Source organism: Nerophis lumbriciformis, linkage group LG10, assembly GCF_033978685.3.
Source record: "Nerophis lumbriciformis linkage group LG10, RoL_Nlum_v2.1, whole genome shotgun sequence".
Lineage (NCBI taxonomy): Eukaryota > Metazoa > Chordata > Actinopteri > Syngnathiformes > Syngnathidae > Nerophis > Nerophis lumbriciformis.
Genome location: NC_084557.2, coordinates 52,416,114 through 52,440,612, shown reverse-complemented (window position 1 = coordinate 52,440,612; position 24,499 = coordinate 52,416,114). Strand labels below are relative to the sequence as shown.

Here is a 24,499-nt window from a genome sequence, read left to right as displayed (position 1 = left end):
TCCTCCAGACTCTGGGACCTCGATTTCCAAAGGAAATGCAAAATTTGCTTTCGTCAGAAAACATGACTTTGGACCACTCAGCAGCAGTCCAGCTGGTGTCGGTCCACTCTGTTTCCTGAGATCCAGGGTCAACGCAGCCGTCTACCAGCAAGTTTTAGAGCACTTCATGCTTCCTGCTGCTGACCTGCTCTATGGAGATGGAGATTTCAAGTTCCAACAGGACTTGGCGCCTGCACACAGTGCAAAATCTACCCGTGCCTGGTTTACGGACCATGGTATTTCTGTTCTAAATTGGCCCGCCAACTCCCCTGACCTTAGCCCCATAGAACATCTGTGGGGTATTGTGAAAAGGAAGATGCAGAATGCCAGACCCAAAAACGCAGAAGAGTTGAAGGCCACTATCAGAGCAACCTGGGCTCTCATAACACCTGAGCAGTGCCAGAAACTCATCGACTCCATGCCACGCCGCATTAACGCAGTAATTGAGGCAAAAGGAGCTCCAACCAAGTATTGAGTATTGTACATGCTCATATTTTTCATTTTCATACTTTTCAGTTGGCCAACATTTCTAAAAATCCCTTTTTTGTATTAGCCTTACACAATATTCTAATTTTGTGACACACGGAATTTTGGATTTTCATTTGTTGCCACTTCAAATCATCAAAATTAAATGAAATAAACATTTGAATGCATCAGTCTGTGTGCAATGAATACATATAATGTACAAGTTACACCTTTTGAATGCAATTACTGAAATAAATCAAGTTTTTCAAAATATTCTAATTTACTGGCTTTTACCTGTATGTGTGCTGCGATTGACTGGCGACCTGTCTAGGATATTCGCCGCTTTTCGCCCAAAGTCAGCTAACCCGTGACCTTAATGAGAATTTAGCTGTATAGAAAATGGATAGATGGACTGTGTCTCATCAGGGGCTGTTGTTGATCTTAGGTTCTTAAGTAGCTGTCATGGCTAAGTTATTGCAGGCGTGTACCCCGTTGGTTATACGTAGATTTTAAGGAAACGCTTCTTAAATGCCATATTCTGTAAATGGAGAGCTTTTGCCCCCTTTTCCACTGCACAGTACCTACTAGAGATGCGCGGATAGGCAATTATTTCATCCGCAACCGCATCAGAAAGTCGTCAACCATCCGCCATCCACCCGATGTAACATTTGATCAGAACCGCACCCGCCCGCCATCCGCCCGCACCCACCCGTTGTTATATATCTAATATAGACGATGCAAGGCATTAGTGAGGTTATAAAGCTTTTGCCTGTTAAAGAAAGGAGACTGATCCAATGCAGCACAGACATTCGCGTGCCACGCTGTCACGACCCAGACGCACACCAGTGCGCAATCATATGGGAGCCGCGCTGAGCGCACCTCCAAGCGCGTCTCGCTGCCGGCGACGGCCGGGTATGGGCCCGACGCTCCAGCGCCATCCATTTTCAGGGCTAGTTGATTCGGCAGGTGGGTTGTTACACACTCCTTAGCGGGTTCCGACTTCCATGGCCACCGTCCTGCTGTCTATATCAACCAACACCTTTTCTGGGGTCTGATGAGCGTCGGCATAGGGCGCCTTAACCCGGCGTTCGGTTCATCCCGCAGCGCCAGTTCTGCTTGCCCCACCCCTTTCGTGAGCGCACTGCGCGCGGAGTGACCCCTGTTACGCACCCCCGGCAACGGGGGTGGCGGGCAGGTAAGCTGCGCGGGCAGGTAAGCTGCGTGGGCGGAGCGCGCGGAGTGACCCCTGTGACGCCGGCCGCGGCGAAGGCGGACGAGGCGGGGTGTCGTGCGGTGGGCGCAGTGGTGACCCTGGACGTGCGTCGGGCCCTTCTCGCGGATCACCTCAGCTACGGCTCCCGGTGGGGCCCTCTCGGGGGAAGGGGCCTCGGTCCTGGACCCCGGCGAGGCGTCCCTTCTCCGCTCCGTAAAAGTGTCCATCTCTTTTTTTTTTTTCTTCTGTTGTGGCATATGCTGCAGGTGCCTGCTCGTTTTTCGTATGTGGGTAACAACATTTAACTATGTATATATATTTCCGAATTGGTTTAACTGCCACCCGCCTGAATCTATTTAAAATCTAATTTTTTTTTTTATTTCAACCGCCCGACCCGACCCGCGGATAAAATCTAATTTTTTTTTATTTCAACCGCCCGAACCGCGGATAATCCGCAGACTCCGCGGTTGTGTCCGCAAACCGCGCATCTCTAGAGGCCACACTGCAAAAAGTCAGTGTTCAAAAATAAGAAAAAAATATACAAAAATTAGGGGTATTTTATTTGAACAAAGCAAAATTATCTGCCAATAGAACAACCAAATTTGGCTTTCCAAAACAAGTAAAATTAGCTAACTTCAATTAACCCAAAAATACTTCAAATAAGTATATTCTCACTAATAACAAGTGCACTTTTCTTGGTAGAAAAACAAAACAAAAACCTTTTTGCTCAATATGTTGAAAAATATACTTAAATAAAGTAAATGCGAGTGCCATTATCTTGACATTATGATATGCGCTCAGCATTACATTTCTTGAAACCAGCAAACTTATACTAAAAACTCATTTATTGTTCTTAATGGAAAGGCAACAAGGCAAGCGCTTGTTACTCTCGGGGTCTCCTAGCCGCTCAGGCAAATCATATTGTCTAAAAATGCATTTTTCCATCGATAACTTGACATCATCGCGCCAAGTGCGTGCTCTTTCAGTTAATTAGTGCGCATATATACAGCCCGGCCCCCAGCCAACATTTTTTTAATTGTAAATTTGAAGAATTCATCTGAATGCGCATGAACTATTTCTGTTCAAAATTGTTAGAAATGTCACATGTTAAATGTTTAAATATTAACTGTCAGTTTACTGTACTGTGCCAACTGTACTACTATATCATACTTGCCAACCCTCCCGGATTTTCCGGGAGACTCCCGAAATTCAGCGCCTCTCCCGAAAACCTCCCGGGACAAATTTTCTCCCGAAAATCTCCCGAAATTCAGGCGGAGCTGGAGGCCACGCCCCCTCCAGCTCCATGCGGACCTGAGTCCGCTTTCCCGCAATATGAAGAACGTCTACAGTAAAGCAGTTCATCTGCCGTAAACAGCAATGTCGTGACACTCTTAAACAGGACAATACTGCCATCTAGTGCATTTGATGAAAGCACTTTTGTGCGTGCCACACAGCAATGCATCATCAGAGAGGGTGTTCAGCATGGTTAGAAAGATAGTGACAGAGAATAGAACAAGGATGGACAATTCAACCCTTAACTCAACAATGAGTAGATGAGTGTTATGTGTGTGTATATGTGTAAATAAATGAACACTGAAATTCAAGTATTTATTTTATTTATATATATATATATATGTAATAATATATATATATATATATATATATATATATATAGCTAGAATTCACTGAAAGTCAAGTATTTCTTATATATATATATATCTCTTAACCACGCCCCCAACCACGCCCCCCCGACCACGCCCCCCACCCCCCACCTCCCGAAATCGGAGGTCTCAAGGTTGGCAAGTATGGGTCATACACCAACTTATATTCTTGTCTTCATGAGAGAAAGGAATCTATATGTGTTAAACATGCTTGTATTATCATTAAACACCTTTAACTTGTTAACAAAAACGTCTCTTTCATAAATAAATCAATATAAATGATATATATGAAGGAGGTAGATCCCCTCCACTTGGTCAATTGAAAAGTGAATGACCAACTGGATGAAGCTGATACAGTGCAGTAGAAAAGTTGCCTTTAAGGAGGGAGCCCAAATTCCTCTTTTTCCCTCCTATTTCTTTTCTCTCATTTTCTCTTCAGACCATTTATAATATTTTGTATTTCCTTAACACTTTTCCTTTTGATTTCCTGCTGGTTAGAGGAGCCCCAGCCTGTGAGACGTAGACCCGGCATCTTCTTCTGCCCCAGCTCCCCTGTCCTTTCCACGGGCACTCTGTCCTTCTCTGGCTCAGTGGGCAATGGTCCTGGATGTTCCCACAGAGCCGCCGCCGCCCTGTCCCCTCCTACCTCCACCCACTCAGATTCTGCCTTGCTGAGAAAGAGCGTGTCCTTCACTGAGGACTTTCTGCTGGCAGCCTCGGGTACAGATGGCTGCTGTCATTTGTCACGGAACCTCAGTAACAGCACTGTGCACTCTGATCTAACAGTCATCTTGTCTGTGCATAAATAACTGCACTGTCTAACATCTCCGCTACACGTGAAACGGGGGAAATTCTAATATCCGAGCATGTAGCGTGGTGTTTTTTTTCCCCCTCCACCCTTAGATAATGTAAAGGCTTAGTGGTGTGAGAGTGAACACGGAGCTGGTATCCTCAGTCTTGTATATTTAACACTGTCCATTGTTACTAATGCGTCCACTCCCTTTGCGTGCAACGAGTGATGCGAGAATGTCTTCTTTGTGACCAGGAATGGGCAGTGGGGGCAGTGCCGGCAAGGAGGCGGGACCCCTGAAGACGCTGCTTAGACAACAGACGCAGACGGCTCTCGAGCAGAGGGTATGGTGACATGTCACGCTCACAAATACGATAAGGACATTTTGACTTGGCATGCACACGTTTGCAGGCAGAACACACTAAAAGCTCGATTGTAAAAGAAAAAGCTGTGTTTTAGCGTCAGGTGTGTGCATGAAAAGCCAAAGGAGAGTGTCTAATAAATGTGTTGCAGGGAGTGGGTTTGTGCAAAAACAAACATTGTTCCCTTTTCTGTCTTCTCGACCGCCTGTGCTACCAACACAGGGAGCCTCCTCCTCTGGGTTATTGTTAAACGCCAGGGTATGTCGCGTTTGTGTCAATTTCTCTCTCTCTTATTATTCCTCCAATCGCAGCACTCTGACCATCTGATGGCCGCCACCACCACTTCTATGCTGGCCCCCAACTACTTGCTGTGTGTGTGAGGATGTAAGAGGCACAGGCTACCTGTGCTTTGCTCTGAAAGACTCTCACACATAGCTGGACGGCTGTTGTGTGGATGTTGTGTGGCCCTCAGGTTTGATTGGGTGTGTGGCAATGCGTGTCTACCTTCTGGATTCTCCTGTCAAACTTTTTCCCCCCCTCTGTTCTCGACTACTTTTCCCTGCAAGCTTGGTCTCCAGACAAGAATGAGCACGCTCACCCTATCATCATCATCATCTCATTCTTGCCTTTCCGCTCAGAGCTGTCCGTCACATAGGTTTCCATTTTCCACAGTGGATTAGAGCAGTGTTTTTCCACCTTTTCTGAGCCAAGGCACTAGAGATGCGCGGATAGGCAATTATTTCATCCGCAACCGCATCAGAAAGTCGTCAACCATCCGCCATCCACCCGATGTAACATTTGATCAGAACCGCACCCGCCCGTTGTTATATATCTAATATAGACGATGCAAGGCATTAGTGAGGTTATAAAGCTTTTGCCTGTTAAAGAAAGGAGACTGATCCAATGCAGCACAGACATTCGCGTGCCACGCTGTCACGACCCAGACGCACACCAGTGCGCAATCATATGGGAGCCGCGCTGAGCGCACCTCCAAGCGCGTCTCGCTGCCGGCGACGGCCGAGTATGGGCCCGACGCTCCAGCGCCATCCATTTTCAGGGCTAGTTGATTCGGCAGGTGGGTTGTTACACACTCCTTAGCGGGTTCCGACTTCCATGGCCACAGTCCTGCTGTCTATATCAACCAGGGTGAGCCCCACCCCTTTCGTGAGCGCACTGCGCGCGGAGTGACCCCTGTTACGCGCCCCCGGCAACAGGGGTGGCGGGCAGGTAAGCTGCGCGGGCGGAGCGCGCGGAGTGACCCCTGTTACGAGCCCCCGGCCACGGGGGTGGCAGGCAGGTAAGCTGCTTACCTGCTGCGCGTGACGCCGGCCGCGGCGAAGGCGGACGAGGCGGGGTGTCGGTGCGGTGGGCGCGGTGGTGACCCTGGACGTGCGTCGGGCCCTTCTCACGGATCGCCTCAGCTACGGCTCCCGGTGGGGCCCTCTCGGGGGAAGGGGCCTCGGTCCCGGACCCCGGCGAGGCGTCCCTTCTCCGCTCCGTAAAAGTGTCCATCTCTTTTTTTTTTCTTCTTCTGTTGTGGCATATGCAGCAGGTGCCTGCTCGTTTTTCGTATGTGGGTAACAACATTTAACTATGTATATATATTTCCAAATTGGTTTAACTGCCACCCGCCTGAATCTATTTAAAATCTAATTTTTTTTTATTTCAACCGCCCGACCCAACCCGCGGATAAAATCTAATTTTTTTTAATTTCATCCGGATAATCCGCGGACTCCGCGGTTGTGCCCGCAAACCGCGCATCTCTACAAGGCACATTTTTTTCATTGAAAAAATCTCAAGGCACACCACGAGCAGAAAACATAAAAAAAATGAAATTCAGCAGCCGATATTGACAATAAAAACTTGTTCCCGCAATTGTACGGATGTACTTTGTGGACGCCGTCTGCTCCTCCACACGCTGTAAGTCTTTGCTGTCGTCCAGCATTCTGTTTTTGTTTACTTTGCAGCCAGTTCAGTTTTAGCGTCGTTTTGCATAGCCAACCCTAATCTTCAATGCCTTTTCTTAGCGGCACTTGCCTTTTGTTTTTTTTTGGTTTAAGCATTAGATACCTTTTTACCTGCACACTGCCTCCCGCTGTCGTCGGCATATTGGGATCACGACAAACCATGTTCCCGACATCTACAAAGAAATTAGCTACCTGCTGCCACCTACTGATGTGGAAGAGTATTACACGGTAACTCTGCCGATCTCTAGACAGCACAGACACTCAACAATGGCCCATTTGTGGATTATAATTACTGGTTTGCAAAAAATATGTTTAACCCAATTAGGGGAAATTACATAATCTCCCACGGCACACCAGACAATATCTCACGGTACACTAGTTGAAAAACACTGGCTTAGAGGACAATAAATTATAAATTGCCGTCCGAAACCTGCACCTTTTTATGTTTACCGGTATTTAAATTATAACCATCATTCCAACCTTGAACAAAGAAGACGCGAAATAGATGCTCCAGTATTTTAAACTACTGTAAGAGACTCATGAATGGTCAAAGGAACAGTCACAATATTTTGCATTTGCAATGGAACCTGTTAAATTGAACAGGATTTGTTCAGATTTAGAAACATTTTTAGAAATATTGGAAAGAGAAAAACTTCCCCGAGTTGAATATTGCAATCATAAAACAAACTGTTATTGCAAATTGTACCATTTATAGGTTCCATTGTACATTCATTTGAATGAATCATTGGGTTAGAAATTCATTTTAGGTGCACTTTGTATAACTTGTTTTTTACACTCTATTCCATACAGTGGGGCAAAAAAGTATTTAGTCAGCCACCGATTGTGCAAGTTCTCCCACTTAAAATGATGACAGAGGTCTGTAATTATCATCATAGGTACACTTCAACTGTGAGAGACAGAATGTGAAAAAAAATCCAGGAAATCACATTGTAGGAATTTTGAAGAATTTATTTGTAAATTATGGTGGAAAATAAGCATTTGGTCACTTCAAACAAGGAAGATCTCTGGCTCTCACAGACCTGTAACTTCTTCTTTAAGAAGCTCTTCTGTCCTCCACTCGTTACCTGTATTAATGGCACCTGTTTGAACTCGTTATCTGTATAAAAGACACTTGTCCACAACCTCAAACAGTCAGACTCCAAACTCCACTATGGCCAAGACCAAAGAGCTGTCGAAGGACACCAGGAAAAGAATTGAAGACCTGCACCAGACTGTGAAGAGTGAATCTACAATAGGCAAGCAGCTTGGTGTGAAAAAATCAACTGTGGGAGCAATTATCAGAAAATAGAAGACATACAAGACCACTGATAATCTCCCTCGATCTGGGGATCCACGCAAGATCTCATCCCGTGGGGTCATAATGATCATGAGAACGGGGAGCAAAAATCCCAGAACCACACGGAGAGACCTGGTGAATGATCTGCAGAGAGCTGGGACCAAAGTAACAAAGGTTACCATCAGTAACACACTACGCCGACAGGGAATCAAAACCTGCAGTGCCAGACGTGTCCCCCTGCTTAAGCCAGTGCATGTCCAGGCCCGTCTGAAGTTTGCCAGAGAGCACATGGATGATACAGCAGAGGATTGGGAGAATGTCATGTGGTCAGATGAAACCAAAATAGAACTTTTTGGTATAAACTCAACTCGACGTGTTTGGAGGAAGAAGAATACTGAGTTGCATCCCAAGAACACCACACCTACTGTGAAGCATGGGGGTGGAAACATCATGCTTTGGGGCTGTTTTTCTGCTAAGGGGACAGGCCGACTGATCCGTGTTAAGGAAAGAATGAATGTGGCCATGTATCGTGAGATTTTGAGCCAAAACCTCCTTCCATCAGTGAGAGCTTTGAAGATGAAACGTGGCTGGGTCTTCCAGCATGACAATGATCCCAAACACACCGCCCGGGCAACGAAGGAGTGGCTCCGTAAGAAGCATTTGAAAGTCCTGGAGTGGCCTAGCCAGTCTCCAGACCTCAACCCCATAGAAAATCTGTGGAGGGAGTTGAAAGTCCGTGTTGCTCGGCGACAGCCTCAAAACATCACTGCTCTCGAGAAGATCTGCATGGAGGAATGGGCCAAAATACCAGCTACTGTGTGTGCAAACCTGGTAAAGACCTATAGTAATCGTTTGACCTCTGTTATTGCCAACAAAGGTTATATTACAAAGTATTGAGTTGAATTTTTGTTATTGACCAAATACGTATTTGCCACCATAATTTACAAATAAATTCTTTAAAAATCCTACAATGTGAATTCCTGGATTTTTTTTCACATTCTGTCTCTCACAGTTGAAGTGTACCTATGATGAAAATTACAGACCTCTGTCATCATTTTAAGTGGGACAACTTGCACAATTGGTGGCTGACTAAATACTTTTTTGCCCCACTGTATGTATCTGAAATGTCATTGAGGTTTGATGAGGAATGAACCCAATAGGGGATTTGCATGGAGGTAGGGGCAGTACATCACTTGTTGCATGTTGGCATGTTCCAATCCTTTATAGATTCATCTAATATGATGTAGTGTAGGTTTTAGTAGCCATCTCTTTTTTTTTCTCATTTAATTTCTTGCAGTGGAAATTAAGTAGATTTGGTTGGCAAATTGCACATGCATCCCATCTGAATAGAAATGTAGATTGTTCACCCTCATTAGCAAAGCAGTCCTTTACACGATGATAAACAGCCATTCTGTTGGATCTCATTTGAGTTTAGATACATTATTACACGTGTTTTCCTCTGCTGGTAAGTGACCAGGATGTTTCTTGTGTGTCCAGGAATTCCCCTTCTTCACGTTGACATCTTTCCCACCTGGGTTTCTGGTCCATGTCGGCGGAGTGGTCAGCGCTCGCTCGGTCAAACTATTAGACCGCATACACAACCCTGGTGAGTTCATGAGTGCAACATGTCCCACTTATAGCTTGTCATTCTTATACTGAAACTAAACGATTTGAATGTATAGAGTCAAAGTCTGATCTTGTCGTTGCTCAATAGCTTTTCTATGTCTCTCTAAAGTAACATGATGAAAGTCGACAATGATTCTTTGGTCCGAAACAGGTGAAAGGTTAGTTAGAAGCATTATACTGTAGAGACAGCAAAAGATAGCATCCCCCTGTTCAGATTGGCAACTTTTGCATTGTCAATTTTGTAAAGCAAATAACTCTGTTTTTGCCTGCGACGTTATTGTGTGTGATGATTCGTGGAGGTGCTGTAGTGGTGCATGGCTCCAATTTGTTGCCTGCTGCTTCTGCATTGCAGTAATCTACTGAATTGTCATTTACCTAAAGGTGTGCACTGGCTGTGTATTTGTTTTGTGTCCAAATTCTACATTCTTAGTAGAATTCAATAACCCTCCTGGCAATTTACTTGGTCATTAGTTTTGTCAATTACCGGTAGTCCTATTGACCTTTTTGATTTAATGTGTAGTTAGTTGTGATCAATCAATCAATCAATGTTTATTTATATAGCCCTAAATCACAAGTGTCTCAAAGGGCTGCACAAGCCACAACGACATCCTCGGTACAAAGCCCACATAAGGGCAAGGAAAAACTCACCCCAGTGGGACGTCGATGTGAATGACTATGAGAAACCTTGGAGAGGACCGCATATGTGGGTAACCCCCCCCCTCTAGGGGAGACCGAAAGCAATGGATGTCGAGTGGGTCTGACATAATATTGTGAGAGTCCAGTCCATAGTGGATCCAACATAATAGTAAGAGTCCAGTCCATAGTGGGGCCAGCAGGACACCATCCCGAGCGGAGACGGGTCAGCAGCGCAGAGATGTTCCCAGCCGATGCACAGGCGAGTGGTCCACCCCGGGTCCCGACTCTGGACAGCCAGCACTTCATCCATGGCCACTGGACCTGTGCCCCCCCCCCCCCCCCCCCTCCACAAGGAATAGGGGAGCAGAGGAGAAAAGAAAAGAAACGGCAGATCAACTGGTCTAACAGGGGGGCTATTTAAAGGCTAGAGTATACAAATGAGTTTTAAGATGGGACTTAAATGCTTCTACTGAGGTAGCATCTCTAATTGTTACCGGGAGGGCATTCCATAGTACTGGAGCCCCAATAGAAAACGCTCTATAGCCCGCAGACTTTTTTTGGGCTCTGGGAATCACTAATAAGCCGGAGTTCTTTGAACGCAGATTTCTTGTCGGGACATATGGTACAATGCAATCGACAAGATAGGACGAAGCTAGACCGTGTAGTATTTTATACGTAAGTAGTAAAACCTTAAAGTCACATCTTAAGTGCACAGGAAGCCAGTGCAGGTGAGCCAGTATAGGCGTAATATGATCAAACTTTCTTGTTCTTGTCAAAAGTCTAGCAGCCGCATTTTGTACCAATTGTAGTCTTTTAATGCTAGACATAGGGAGACTCGAAAATAATACGTTACAGTAGTCGAGACGAGACGTAACGAACGCATGAATAATGATCTCAGCGTCGCTAGTGGATAGAATAGAACGAATTTTAGCGATATTACGGAGATGAAAGAAGGCCGTTTTAGTAACACTCTTAATGTGTGACTCAAAGGAGAGAGTTGGGTGGAAGATAATACCCAGATTCTTTACTGATTCGCCTTGTGTAATTGTTTGGTTGTCAAATGTTAAGGTGGTATTATTAAATAAATGTCGGTGTTTAGCAGGACCGATAATCAGTATTTCCGTTTTCTTGGCGTTGAGTTGCAAGAAGTTAGCGGACATCCATTGTTTAATTTCATTAAGACACGCCTCCAGCTGACTACAATCCGGCGTGTTGGTCAGCTTTAGGGGCATGTAGAGTTGGCTGTCATCAGCATAACAGTGAAAGCTAACACCGTATTTGCGTATGATGTCGCCTAGCGGCAGCATGTAAATACTAGAGAGTGCAGGGCCAAGAACCGAACCCTGAGGAACTCCGCACGTTACCTTAACATAGTCCGAGGTCACATTATTATGGGAGACGCATTGCATCCTGTCAGTAAGATAAGAGTTAAACCACGACAAAGCTAAGTCTGCATACCAATACGTGTTTTGATACGCTCTAATAAAATATTATGATCGACGGTATCGAAAGCAGCGCTAAGATCAAGAAGCAGCAACTTAGATGACGCATCAGAATCCATCGTTAGATGGCTGGGTTAGGGAAACAAAATGCAATTTGTAATTGTAATCATTAAATTGTAATTAGCATTGTTTGAAGGCTAAATATTTATTCACCAATAAATTACTGCAAATTAGAGGTGTGAATCTTTGGGCACCTCATGAATGATTGGATTCCAAATATTGGGGTGACAATTCTTTTCAAATTCGAGAGAGAGTGAGTTCGAGAGAGAGTGAGTTCAAGAGAGAAAGAGTTCAAGAGAGAGAGAGAGAGAGAGAGTGAGTTCGAGAGAGAGAGTGAATGAGTTCGAGAGAGAGAGAGATTGCATTTTTAATTACTGAATATCTGTCATTTGTTAAAGGGGAACATTATCACAATTTCAGAATGGTTAAAACCATCAAAAATCAGTTCCCAGTGGCTTATTATATTTTTCGAAGTTTTTTTCAAATATTTTACCCATCACGCAATATCCCTAAAAAAAAGCTTCAAAGTGCCTGATTTTAACCACCCATCCATTTTCCTGTGACGTCACATAGTGATGCCAACACAAACAAACATGGCGGAAAGAACAGCAAGCTATAGCGACATTAGCTCGGATTCAGACTCGGATTTCAGCGGCTTAAGCGATTCAACAGATTACGCATGTATTGAAACGGATGGTTGTAGTGTGGAGGCAGGTAGCGAAAACGAAATTGAAGAAGAAACTGAAGCTATTGAGCCATATCGGTTTGAACCGTATGCAAGCGAAAGCGACGAAAACGACACGACAGCCAGCGATACGGGAGGAAGCGAGGACGAATTCGGCGATCGCATTCTAACCAACGATTGGTATGTGTTTGTTTGGCATTAAAGGAAACTAACAACTATGAACTAGGTTTACAGCATATGAAATACATTTGGCAACAACATGCACTTTGAGAGTGCAGACAGCCCAATTTTCATCAATTAATATATTCTGTAGACATACCCTCATGTCAGCAGGCCAGGGAAGCTAGGGTCGATATTCTTCTCTTGATCATCTTCGGGACGGTGTGAGCCAAGACATCCAGGGGGTTTAGCTCGCTCGTCTGCGGGAACAAACTGCCGCCATTGCTTGCCGTGCTACAGAGGTCCTTTGTCCCTGAATTGCTCACACTCTCCGGCAGATTCAATGGGGGTCTGGCGGCAGATTTCTTTGACTTTATCGTTGGAAATGCATCTGCTTTGAGTGTCGCAGGATATCCACACATTCTTGCCATCTCTGTCGTAGCATAGCTTTCGTCGGTAAAGTGTGCGGAACAAACGTCCAATTTCTTGCCACTTTGGCATCTTTGGGCCACTGGTGCAACTTGAATTCGTCCCTTTTCGTGTTGTTACACCCTCCGACAACACACCGACGAGGCATGATGTCTCCAAGGTACGCAAAACAGTCGAAAAAACGGAAAATAACAGAGCTGATTTGACTCGGTGTTTGAGAAAATGGCGGATTGCTTCCCGATGCGACGTCACGTTGTGACGTCATCGCTCCGAGAGCAAATATTAGAAAGGCGTTTAATTCGCCAAAATTCACCCATTTAGAGTTCGGAAATCGGTTAAAAAAATATATGGTCTTTTTTCTGCAACATCAAGGTATATATTGAAGCTTACATAGGTCTGGTGAAAATGTTCCCCTTTAATGAATTTTTCATGAATCGATTCGATTCCAATTATTGAGGTGACAATTTTCAAATTTGAGAGAGTTCAAGAGAGATAGAGAGAAATTACATTTTTAATTACCCAATATCTGTCATTTGTTTATGAATTTGTCATGAATCGATTCGATTGCAATTATTGGGGTGACAATTATTTTCAAATTCGAGAGAGAGAGAGAGAGAGAGGGGTGACAATTATTTACAATTACAAATTCGAGAGCGAGTTCGATAGAGAGCGAGAGGGAGAGAGCTGTGACAATATTTTTCAAATGCGAGAGCGAGTTTGAAAGCGAGAGAGCGAGAGAGAGAGATGTGACAATTCTTTTCAAATGCGAGAGAGAAAGAAATTTCATTTTTAATTACCGAATATCTGTCATTTGTTAATGAATTTTTCCTGTAAACAGTCGCAGCAGCGCCGGTGCATGGGCACTTGTGCCGTTAGAAAACATGGCGGAAACTACACGGACCTTGCATACCTGCCAACTACTCCGGTTTTCCCGTAATTAGTACGGTTTTCATCAACCTATTCCGGGTTACGGTTGCAGTGATAAAAAATACGGTTTTTCATTAATTAAAAAATATATATTTTTAAACGTTTTATTCACGAAATCGCGTAACAACAATGACAATCGACACTGCTTCCCGTAACTTCCTATCGAGCCATTCCGAATTCCATGCGCGAGGCTATTTATAGCACCGCTGCCAAGCACGAGGCACCTGTTGCCATTGTTTCCAAACGAGCGAACAATCATGGAATCAGCCGGAGAAAAATCGCAAACGAGTCTTAAACCGAAAAGAAAACTGCAGTCATTCCGTGAAGAATATTCAAAAGCCTATCCGGGAATAATTATCCCTTCCAAAAAGGGTGAAAACTACGCGAATTGCACCTTGTGCAGACAAGATTTTTCGATCGGACACGGAGGAATTAGCGATGTAAAAGACCACGTTGGGACAAAAAAACACAAGTCTAATGCCGTTGCTAGCGATACAATTTGGGTTTTAGCCACAAAAATGTAATGACACCAATGTTATCTATTGGAATTGTTTAGTACTGTTATACTGTTAAAAGTGTTTATACTATTTATGCTTTCAAGCCCAAGTTGAAGAAATCTTGTTGAATAAAGTTAAAGTTAAAAGTTAAAGTACCAATGATTGTCACACACACACTAGGTGTGGCGAGATTATTCTCTGCATTTGACCCATCACCCTTGATCACCCCCTGGGAGGTGAGGGGAGCAGTGGGCAGCAGCGGTGGCCGCGCCCGGGAATCATTTTGGTGATTTAACCCCCAATTCCAACCCTTGATGCTGAGTGCCAAGCAGGGAGGTAATGGGTCCCATTTTTATAGTCTTTGGTATGACTCGGCCGGGGTTTGAACTCACAACCTACCGATCTCAGGGCGGACACTCTAACCACTAGGCCACTGAGTAGGTTAAATGTTGACAGCATAACTACCAAAATACAGAAGTATGTCCTTAATATCTTTGCAGTGCTATTTCTGTTGAAAAGTTAAAATGATTACATTAGAGATGTGATGTGCCACTTTTCAAGTGTCTGATGGCTTGAATTAATTTTCATTAATTTTTCATATTTTGAATTCTTTTGAAAGGCTTACAAAAAAACTACATTTGAATTGTAATTCCATGCTATTGACAGGACTATTAATTTTAATGAAGTTAGCTTACCATGTTTACAGTATGATAATTGTGATAGAAATGTGAATTTTAGGCACAGAATATTTTTTACAATTGAACAAGGCAGTAGATTATACAAGCTTGGACAGAAAGTTAATGACACCAATTTTTTTTTTAATGGAATTGTTTAGTACTGTTTTACCATTTGTTTACTGTAAAAAGTGTTTATACTTTCAATTAACAAATTGAAGTCTTGTGAAAGGTTGACAGGATAACTGGCATTAACTGTCAAAATAATTTCAAACTATTGAAGTTAGCTTACAGAATAAACATGTCAATCAACCCATATGATTTTTGCTGTAATATTTTTGTTTTGAAAAGTCACTGTGACTGATAGAAAAGTGATGGTTTTAGCAACATTTTAACCTGTCTGAATGCAATCAATCATTTTGCGTCGGAACCCCCCACCAGGACTTTGTCCTGGACCTACCAGGGTCTGCGGCCCCTGGACCCTGGCTACTAGGTTTTTCTGATTTCAAAAGTTGGCAGGTATGAGTCCTTGCTCAGGAGATTTGCCCTTTGAGTAAGCGGAGCCGATTATATATATTTTTTTTTACTTAATTTCACTGGCTTCACTACTGTGGAGTCTCTGTGTGCGTTTAAGAGCGCACTGCTGGTATTAGTTGGTGACATGTCTGGACAATATTGGAGACACATTCCCACACAAAAAGTACACAGCGAAGGAGAAAAATACTTGATGTCACTCAGCTGCTGTGACTGAAAGTTACCAAGCAGCAGGCCATGTGTGGGGAACGTTGCCACAACTTGTTTAGAAATTCATGCCCTTTGTTTACTGGGACGGTCACTGGTCCTTCATGTAACTGCTCACTTTGTCATTGTTGCAATAACATCAATACTAGCTCAAATGTTTTGTCATCTCATCAAATTGAATGTAGGCTGTGAAGTATCAACACGCTGAGTTTTGTTAGTGACGCACAAAGATTGTGTATTAGATGTTGGAGGTATCACTCCTGTTTATTTTTGGTGGCCAAACTGTTGTTGGAGATGAACAAAGCTTGTTTAAATGGCCTTATCTTCATTAGCCATACTGCTTTATATTAATAACAAAAAGTAAACACCATGTTTGTTTTACATTAGTTGTGGCATTTTTTTTCCATTTCACAAAGTTATTACTTTAAAAACTATTCATGTGACATAGCATTTTATTCATGTTTTATGTTGTACTGTTAATTCCTATATGACATATTTCTGCTCATACTCTTTATGGATCTGTCCCGATACAACATATAACTACATTTAGTTCATGTAAATGTACATAACTTTAAAAAAATACCTCTCTCTATCATCATGTAAAAATAGAGATGAAGGCATCATGTAATGAGAAAAAGTTGACATGGTAATACTACTAATGAACAAAAACACACAAATGTTTGTCTTTGAATATATGGATAATATCTATTATCTAAAGCCTTTTTATTCGACATTACAAATGACATGATGGTGTTGCGTTCACGCCCCACCCCAACACTGTTTTATATAACATAGTAAATAATCGTGATTAATAATCGTGATGATTATTTTGGCCATAATCGTGCAGCCCAATGTGCAATACTAGATCTCATATAAGAGCACTATTTTTATCTATATGGACAAAAAGTGCAGTTACGTCTTAAGGCCATCAGGTGTCATCTTGCAAAATTCTTACATTTGTTTTTATTTGTTTATCTCTTATGTTCGTAAGGTGTTATCTTGCACAATTTTCATTTATTTATTAATTTCTTTCTGCCATATTACTTAGTTTATAATGCTTGTTTTGCTTTTATATGCACATTCGGTTTCTACTTGAGGTACACGAAACAGTGTTCTTATCTACAATGTTTTTTCTTCAAATTAATCATTTTAAATGTTGTTGTTTTTTAAAATAAGACTTTTGTAGACTCGGCAGTAAATGAAATAGAGGCCTTAACTGGAGCATTCACAATATCATACCTGCCAACTACTCCGGTTTTCCCGTAATTAGTACGGTTTTCATCAACCTATTCCGGGTTACGGTTGCAGTGATAAAAAATACGGTTTTTCATTAATTTAAAAAAAAAAAGGGTGAGAACTACGCGAATTGCACCTTGTGCAGACAAGATTTTTCGATCGGACATGGAGGAATTAGCGATGTAAAAGACCACGTTGGGACAAAAAAACACAAGTCTAATGCCGTTGCTAGCGATACAAGTGGAAAACTTTCAACGTTTTTCGTCGCCCAAACAGATTCTTTGGATGTGATAAATGCCGAAGTTTTATTTACGGAGGCAATAATTGAGCATGGACTTCCAATCGCACTGGCTGATTACATGGGACAGTTAAATGTTTGTAATGCAACCTTTAAAAATCATTACGCGGTGATCGCGGTCCCAAAAATAAACTTTTCTTGCATGATAATGTCCAGAAAAACTCACTTTATATTACTATAGAGTCCTTTTAACGAATGAGTTTGATGGTTTATCACAAACCTTAAATGAAAGAAGTCCTTTGTTCTCCTGCACCATGCATGCACTTTGGCCTTGCTTCGTGTTTGGTGCGCAATCCTGTCGGCTGTATTTCACAGCACGTCTTTGACAACTTGATGTGGTATAAAACATTTAAAACGAAGGGGTTATAGGAACAATCACTTTCAGTGTTTTATGCCACTTCAAGTTGTCAAAGACGGTATGCTGGTGCCCGACTGCCACAAGTGGAACAAACATTTGAAACAAAGGGGTTATAGGAACAATCACTTTCAGTGTTTTATGCCACTTCAAGTAAACTTATCATAAAGTTACCATATCATTTTTGCAGTATGATCAATCTGATAGAATAAATTTGGATTTTAGCCACAAAAAGGTAATGACACCAATGTTATCTATTGGAATTGTTTAGTACTGTTATACTGTTAAAAGTGTTTATACTATTTATGCTTTCAAGTCCAAGTTGAAGAAATCTTGTTAAATGTTGACAGCATAACTACCAAAATACAGAAGTATGTCCTTAATATTTTTGCAGTGCTATTTCTGTTGAAAAGTTCAAATGATTACATTAGAGATGTGATGTACCCACTTTTCAAGTGTCTGATGGCTTAAATTAATTTTCATGAATTTTTCATATTTTGAATTCTTTTGAAAGGCTTACAAAAAAACGACATTTGAATTGTAATTCCATGCTATTGACAGGACTATTAATTTTAATGAAGTTAGCTTACCATGTTTACAGTATGATAATTGTGATAGAAATGTGAATTTTAGGCACAGAGTATTTTTTACAATTGAACAAGGCAGTAGATTATACAAGCTTGGACAGAAAGTTAATAATGACACCAATTTTTTTTTTAATGGAATTGTTTAGTACTGTTTTACCATTTGTTTACTGTAAAAAGTGTTTATACTGTTTATACTTCCAATTAACAAATTGAAGTCTTGTGAAAGGTTGACAGGATAACTGGCATTAACTGTCAAAATAATTTCAAACTATTGAAGTTAGCTTACAGAATAAACATGTCAATCAACCCATATGATTTTTGCTGTAATATTTTTGTTTTGAAAAGTCACTGTGACTGATAGAAAAGTGATGGTTTTAGCAACATTTTAACCTGTCTGAATGCTAATAATCATTTTGCGTCGGGGGGCGAAGGAACCCCCCACCAGGACTTTGTCCTGGACCTACCGGGGCCTGCGGCCCTTGGACCCTGGCTACTAGGTTTTTCTGATTTCAAAAGTTGGCAGGTATGCAATATGCATTATATTTTGTACACGGGATAACTTTTTGAATATTTCCAGTAGGTGTGTTTTTAAGCAATGATAACAGAATTGTCCCTTTTATTGTCATTTGCAGCTTTGCTTGCAGTTAAATTAGGAAAAAGAGTTGATCGCTTTATATATCTTGAGGCAAACATTTTTCTCCTTGGCTTTTCATCTTTGAGATTGTAGTACATTTTGCATTAGTGAACCAGTGCTGTCTGATAATGCCTCGAGTCCATGGAGTGCTGCTGTTGTGTGTTAGACTGTTTCTTCTCTGTTTCTTTCTCCCTGTCTCTCTCTTTCTTGTACTAACGGTGTGTTCTGGCCCAGCCTTGGGTAACACGCGCTCATACAAACTGCTTGACTGGAATAGTGTCACGGCAGGTATTTCCCTACTTTTACTGCTCTCACCCACGGGAGTGCTGGCAGCTCAGTGAGGTGGACGAGGCCTTTTATTAAATAGAACTAAATGCACACCATGTTAGGTCCAGTTATCCAAAACGAATGCTAGTACGGCATAAAACTCAGTGAGCTGTCATTCTCCTTCCTCTTATCTGTGTGAATGTGCGTGTGGAGCTGAGTCGAGCATGCGCTGTGTCCTCACCCCACCCAGCCTGGCCTGGTAAATCCTTCCGCCACCCACGCTCGCCCTACCCCACCCGGCTCATCCCGCTGCAGCTCTTTCTTAACGCTGTTCTAACGGCTTCCCTGAAGCTGCGTTGCGCTTCAACCTGCCTAGACCCCGCCGGATGAGGTTTCAGGAGGTTGACTTTGTGACTCAGAACCACTGACCAGGCATGCACACTCCTAATCACTACTCACTGGGCCGTATTCATATGAGAAAAGGTTGGATGGGTAGCTTGAAAGGTTGCCTAAGATTGATTTGACACCTTAGGAAATATTTATTAAAAAGATTGATGTGTTTAATGAATATGGCCCTCCTCTGCCCATAAGCGTGCACATTTGTGCTTAGCCTTTGCCTGTGTGACATTCTGCTTCTGGTTTGAAGGAAGCCGCTCATGGGCCCAGATGGCTGACAATCAGTCATCTCTCTTCATTTCTTCACTTCATCTTTAGTTCTCCCCAATCCCATCTTGTCATGTTTCTCTCAGTATGTCGGGTGACACTGGGTGCGACTCAGTACTCTAATGTAGCTTCCTTTTTGATACGTGAGTCATTTAGAACATTGCCAATAATGAAGCTCTTTGGAATAAGCACTTTTTTTTTTAAATAAAACTGGAGCCAAGCCTCATGAGACTATTGAAACACACCCTTATACAGGTAAAAGCCAGTAAATTAGAATATTTTGAAAAACTTGATTTATTTCAGTAATTGCATTCAAAAGGTGTAACTTGTACATTATATTTATTCATTGCACACAGACTGATGCATTCAAATGTTTATTTCATTTAATTTTGATGATTTGAAGTGGCAACAAATGAAAATCCAAAATTCCGTGTGTCACAAAATTAGAATATTACTTAAGGCTAATACAAAAAAGGGATTTTTAGAAATGTTGGCCAACTGAAAAGTATGAAAATGAAAAATATGAGCATGTACAATACTCAATACTTGGTTGGAGCTCCTTTTGCCTCAATTACTGCGTTAATGCGGCGTGGCATGGAGTCGATGAGTTTCTGGCACTGCTCAGGTGTTATGAGAGCCCAGGTTGCTCTGATAGTGGCCTTCAACTCTTCTGCGTTTTTGGGTCTGGCATTCTGCATCTTCCTTTTCACAATACCCCACAGATTTTCTATGGGGCTAAGGTCAGGGGAGTTGGCGGGCCAATTTAGAACAGAAATACCATGGTCCGTAAACCAGGCACGGGTAGATTTTGCGCTGTGTGCAGGCGCCAAGTCCTGTTGGAACTTGAAATCTCCATCTCCATAGAGCAGGTCAGCAGCAGGAAGCATGAAGTGCTCTAAAATTTGCTGGTAGACGGCTGCGTTGACCCTGGATCTCAGGAAACAGAGTGTACCGACACCAGCAGATGACATGGCACCCCAAACCATCACTGATGGTGGAAACTTTACACTAGACTTCAGGCAACGTGGATCCTGTGCCTCTCCTGTCTTCCTCCAGACTCTGGGACCTCGATTTCCAAAGGAAATGCAAAATTTGCATGGTTGGGTGATGGTTTGGGGTGCCATGTCATCTGCTGGTGTCGGTCCACTCTGTTTCCTGAGATCCAGGGTCAACGCAGCCGTCTACCAGCAAGTTTTAGAGCACTTCATGCTTCCTGCTGCTGACCTGCTCTATGGAGATGGAGATTTCAAGTTCCAACAGGACTTGGCGCCTGCACACAGCGCAAAATCTACCCGTGCCTGGTTAACGGACCATGGTATTTCTGTTCTAAATTGGCCCGCCAACTCCCCTGACCTTAGCCCCATAGAAAATCTGTGGGGTATTGTGAAAAGGAAGATGCAGAATGCCAGACCCAAAAACGCAGAAGAGTTGAAGGCCACTATCAGAGCAACCTGGGCTCTCATAACACCTGAGCAGTGCCAGAAACTCATCGACTCCATGCCACGCCGCATTAACGCAGTAATTGAGGCAAAAGGAGCTCCAACCAAGTATTGAGTATTGTACATGCTCATATTTTTCATTTTCATACTTTTCAGTTGGCCAACATTTCTAAAAATCCCTTTTTTGTATTAGCCTTAAGTAATATTCTAATTTTGTGACACACGGAATTTTGGATTTTCATTTGTTGCCACTTCAAATCATCAAAATTAAATGAAATGAACATTTGAATGCATCAGTCTGTGTGCAATGAATAAATATAATGTACAAGTTACACCTTTTGAATGCAATTACTGAAATAAATCAAGTTTTTCAAAATATTCTAATTTACTGGCTTTTACCTGTATGATGAAGGCGTAACTGAAGTCATGTTTTTTCATATACTCGTTAACAGTGTTGGGTTAGTTACTGCGAAGCAGTAACTAGTTACAGTTACTAGTTACTTTATTTCAAAAGTAACTCAGTTACTAACTCAGTTACTTAAACCAAAAAGTAATGCGTTACTGTGAAAAGTAACTATTTAGTTACTTATATATTTTTTTTAATTTTTTTAAGGCCCCATTTAATGCTCTTTTAGCCTTCATTTTAGTACTGTTATTGCACTGGAGAATAATACAATCTGTTGATCAACTTGACATGCATTTGCATCACTGAACTCTGCTAAGCAATGTGCTCTACATACAACACACAAAGACAAAGATATGTTTTAAAGGGCCAATTTGTTTCAGACCAGAACAAATTGACAAAACTATTTTAAATAGCTGCAACATAACATACATAAGTAACAAACAGCATAATAACAACATAGCTGTAAAACAAGAAAGGCACACACTACATACATAAAGCCTAACCAGGCGGTTTTTTTTTTATCTCAAGGAATTCTGAAATAAAATCATGTCTGAAGCCCAGAACACTCTACACATTTCCCCACTTAGTTTAGAGAAAAGGAAATATTAGTCTGGCCCACTAGTATCCCTCTTTAGGTTTGTGAACTTTATAGTCTAAACATTTAGAGTGATGTGATAATCAAACACTCTAAAAGTCTAAAATGAAAGAGTATATAAGAGAATTGACAGAGTGTGTACCTTCAGTGTGCAGTGCCTCATTAAAATCCAGCCGCTGTTGGAGGTGGAGGTGAAGTGTGTGTCTCTTTACTAGCTTCGTCAAAGCATGTTGTTTTTGTAGCTGTTTCAGCATATTTGAAACTTACATTCAACTAAAATGTTCTTTTCTTTGTGGTCGATAAAAGAAACGTACTGAAAATATCTCCATTTTAAGAAACTCTGCTTCGGGGTTCGCCATGACGTCTTGATAGTAGACACAGACACGCCCCCTCCCACACACACACACACGTACACACAGACAGCGCGCGGCGCGCCTCTTTTTTGTCGCCTCTTCAGCAGCGCTGCAACACTCAGATCTTCTCAGTTTCTAGCCGATGCTACATAAAAAATAACGCAAAATAACGCAGTAACGCATCATGTAGTAACGGTAACTGAGTTACTGAATATAAAAAATAACGCGTTAGATTACTAGTTACCGCCGATAGTAACGGCGTTACACTAACGCGTTACTTTGTAACGCGTTAGTCCCAACACTGCTCGTTAAGTATTTCTTACCTTAATGCCTCCTTTCTTTCATGGTGGCTGATTAAATAGAGTGAGGGGCAATGTGGTTTCAAATGAAAATATCCATTCTCTTAATATAGCTATTATTTAAAATCCCACATGTAAACAGAGGTAATCTCTTCAATGGGTTTGCCTTCATCTTCATCAGCATCATCAACATCTGCATTCAAGTAGAGATGTCCGATATTATCGGCCGATAAATGCTTTAAAGTGTAATATCGGAAATATATCTGTTTCAAAAAGTAAAACTTATGACTTTTTAAAATGCCGCTGTAAGTAGTGTCTCCCAGTCATACTTGCCAACCCTCCCCATTTTCCCGGGAGACTACCGACTTTCAGTGGCCCTCCCGAAAATCTCCCGGGGCAACCATTCTCTCCAATTTCTCCCGATTTCCACCCAAACAACAATATTGGGGACGTGCCTTAAAGGCACTGCCTTTGCGTGCCGGCCCAACCACACAATACCTACGGCTTTTCACACACACACAAGTGAATGCAAAGCACACTTGGTCAGCAGCCATACAGGTCACACTGAGGGTGGCCGTATAAACAACTTTAACACTGTTACAAACATGCGCCACACTGTGAACCCACACCAAACAAGAATGACAAACACATTTGGGGAGAACATCCGCACCGTAACACAACATAAACACAACAGAACAAATACCCAGAACCCCTTGCAGCACTAACTCTTCCGGGACGCTACAATATACACCCCCCCCGGCACCCCCACCCCACCTCAACCTCCTCATGCTCTCTCAGGGAGAGCATGTCCCAAATTCCAAGCTGCAGGCATGTTAAAAGAAATAATGCACTTTGTGACTTCAATAATAAATATGGCAGTGCCATGTTGGCATTTTTTTTCCATAACTTGAGTTGATTTATTTTGGAAAACCTTGTTACATTGTTTAATGCATCCAGTGGGGCATCACAACAAAATTAGGCATACTAATGTGTTAATTCCACCACTGTATATATCGGTATCGGTTAATATCGGAATCGGTAATTAAGAGTTGGATAATATCGGGATATCGGCAAAAAAGCCATTATCGGACATCTCTACATTCAAGTTGTCATAAATTTTCTTTGTTTTACAAACTTCATTTTGGCCTGCTTTGGAACACAGTGGTCCTCTACAAATAACCAGAAAATACAACCTGCAGAATATTTGCTGCCTGTTTATTTTCTGGAGCTCTTGTAAGATATATGTCAAATATCATGTTGGCATGTCTTTCTTTTGAACAATAATTGGGTTTAATGTTGACTTGCTGAATTCATCCAATCATAATATGTGATGTTATTTGATTGGGTATGTTTTTTTTTGTTTGTTTTTTTTGCAGACGAGCCAGAGACCCGTGATGCCTGGTGGGAGGAGATACGACAGGAGATCAAGTCACACGCCAAAGCTCTTGCTTGCCACGCTGTTGTTGGATACAGTGAAAGCACCAGCATTTGGTATGGAATTCTGTCCACCCTTTTCTCTTTTGTAAAGCTCTGTTTTCTGCAAAAACAGTTTTCTAAACGTAGCGTATTTTAATGTTTATTGAATTGCCTGCAGAAAATACCAGGTGTTTGTCTCTCTCATGTGAGCAGTCATTAAATATTTTTTTCCTAATCCTTAAATCTATTTAAGTCACTGTTTAAATGTTTTGCAACTTTTC

The 24,499-nt window shown here is 42.1% G+C and overlaps 1 protein-coding gene across 15 annotated transcripts in view; it reads left to right on the top strand.

The window, feature by feature from the left end:
* c2cd5 (C2 calcium dependent domain containing 5) overlaps window positions 1-24,499 on the top strand; it is a 110,909-nt gene that overhangs the window by 30,423 nt on the left and 55,987 nt on the right. For 4 of the 15 annotated variants that reach the window (XM_061969422.2, XM_061969419.2, XM_061969421.2 and 1 more), the window contains exons 9-11: window positions 4,424-4,512; window positions 9,292-9,400; window positions 24,179-24,293. In XM_061969422.2, the coding sequence (XP_061825406.1) occupies window positions 4,424-4,512; window positions 9,292-9,400; window positions 24,179-24,293 (313 nt within the window). Of the gene's footprint in view, window positions 1-3,876; window positions 4,099-4,423; window positions 4,513-4,752; window positions 4,789-9,291; window positions 9,401-19,014; window positions 19,069-24,178; window positions 24,294-24,499 lie in introns of all 15 variants that reach the window. The other 11 variants (XM_061969417.2, XM_061969414.2, XM_061969416.2 and 8 more) reach the window with 5 other exon arrangements.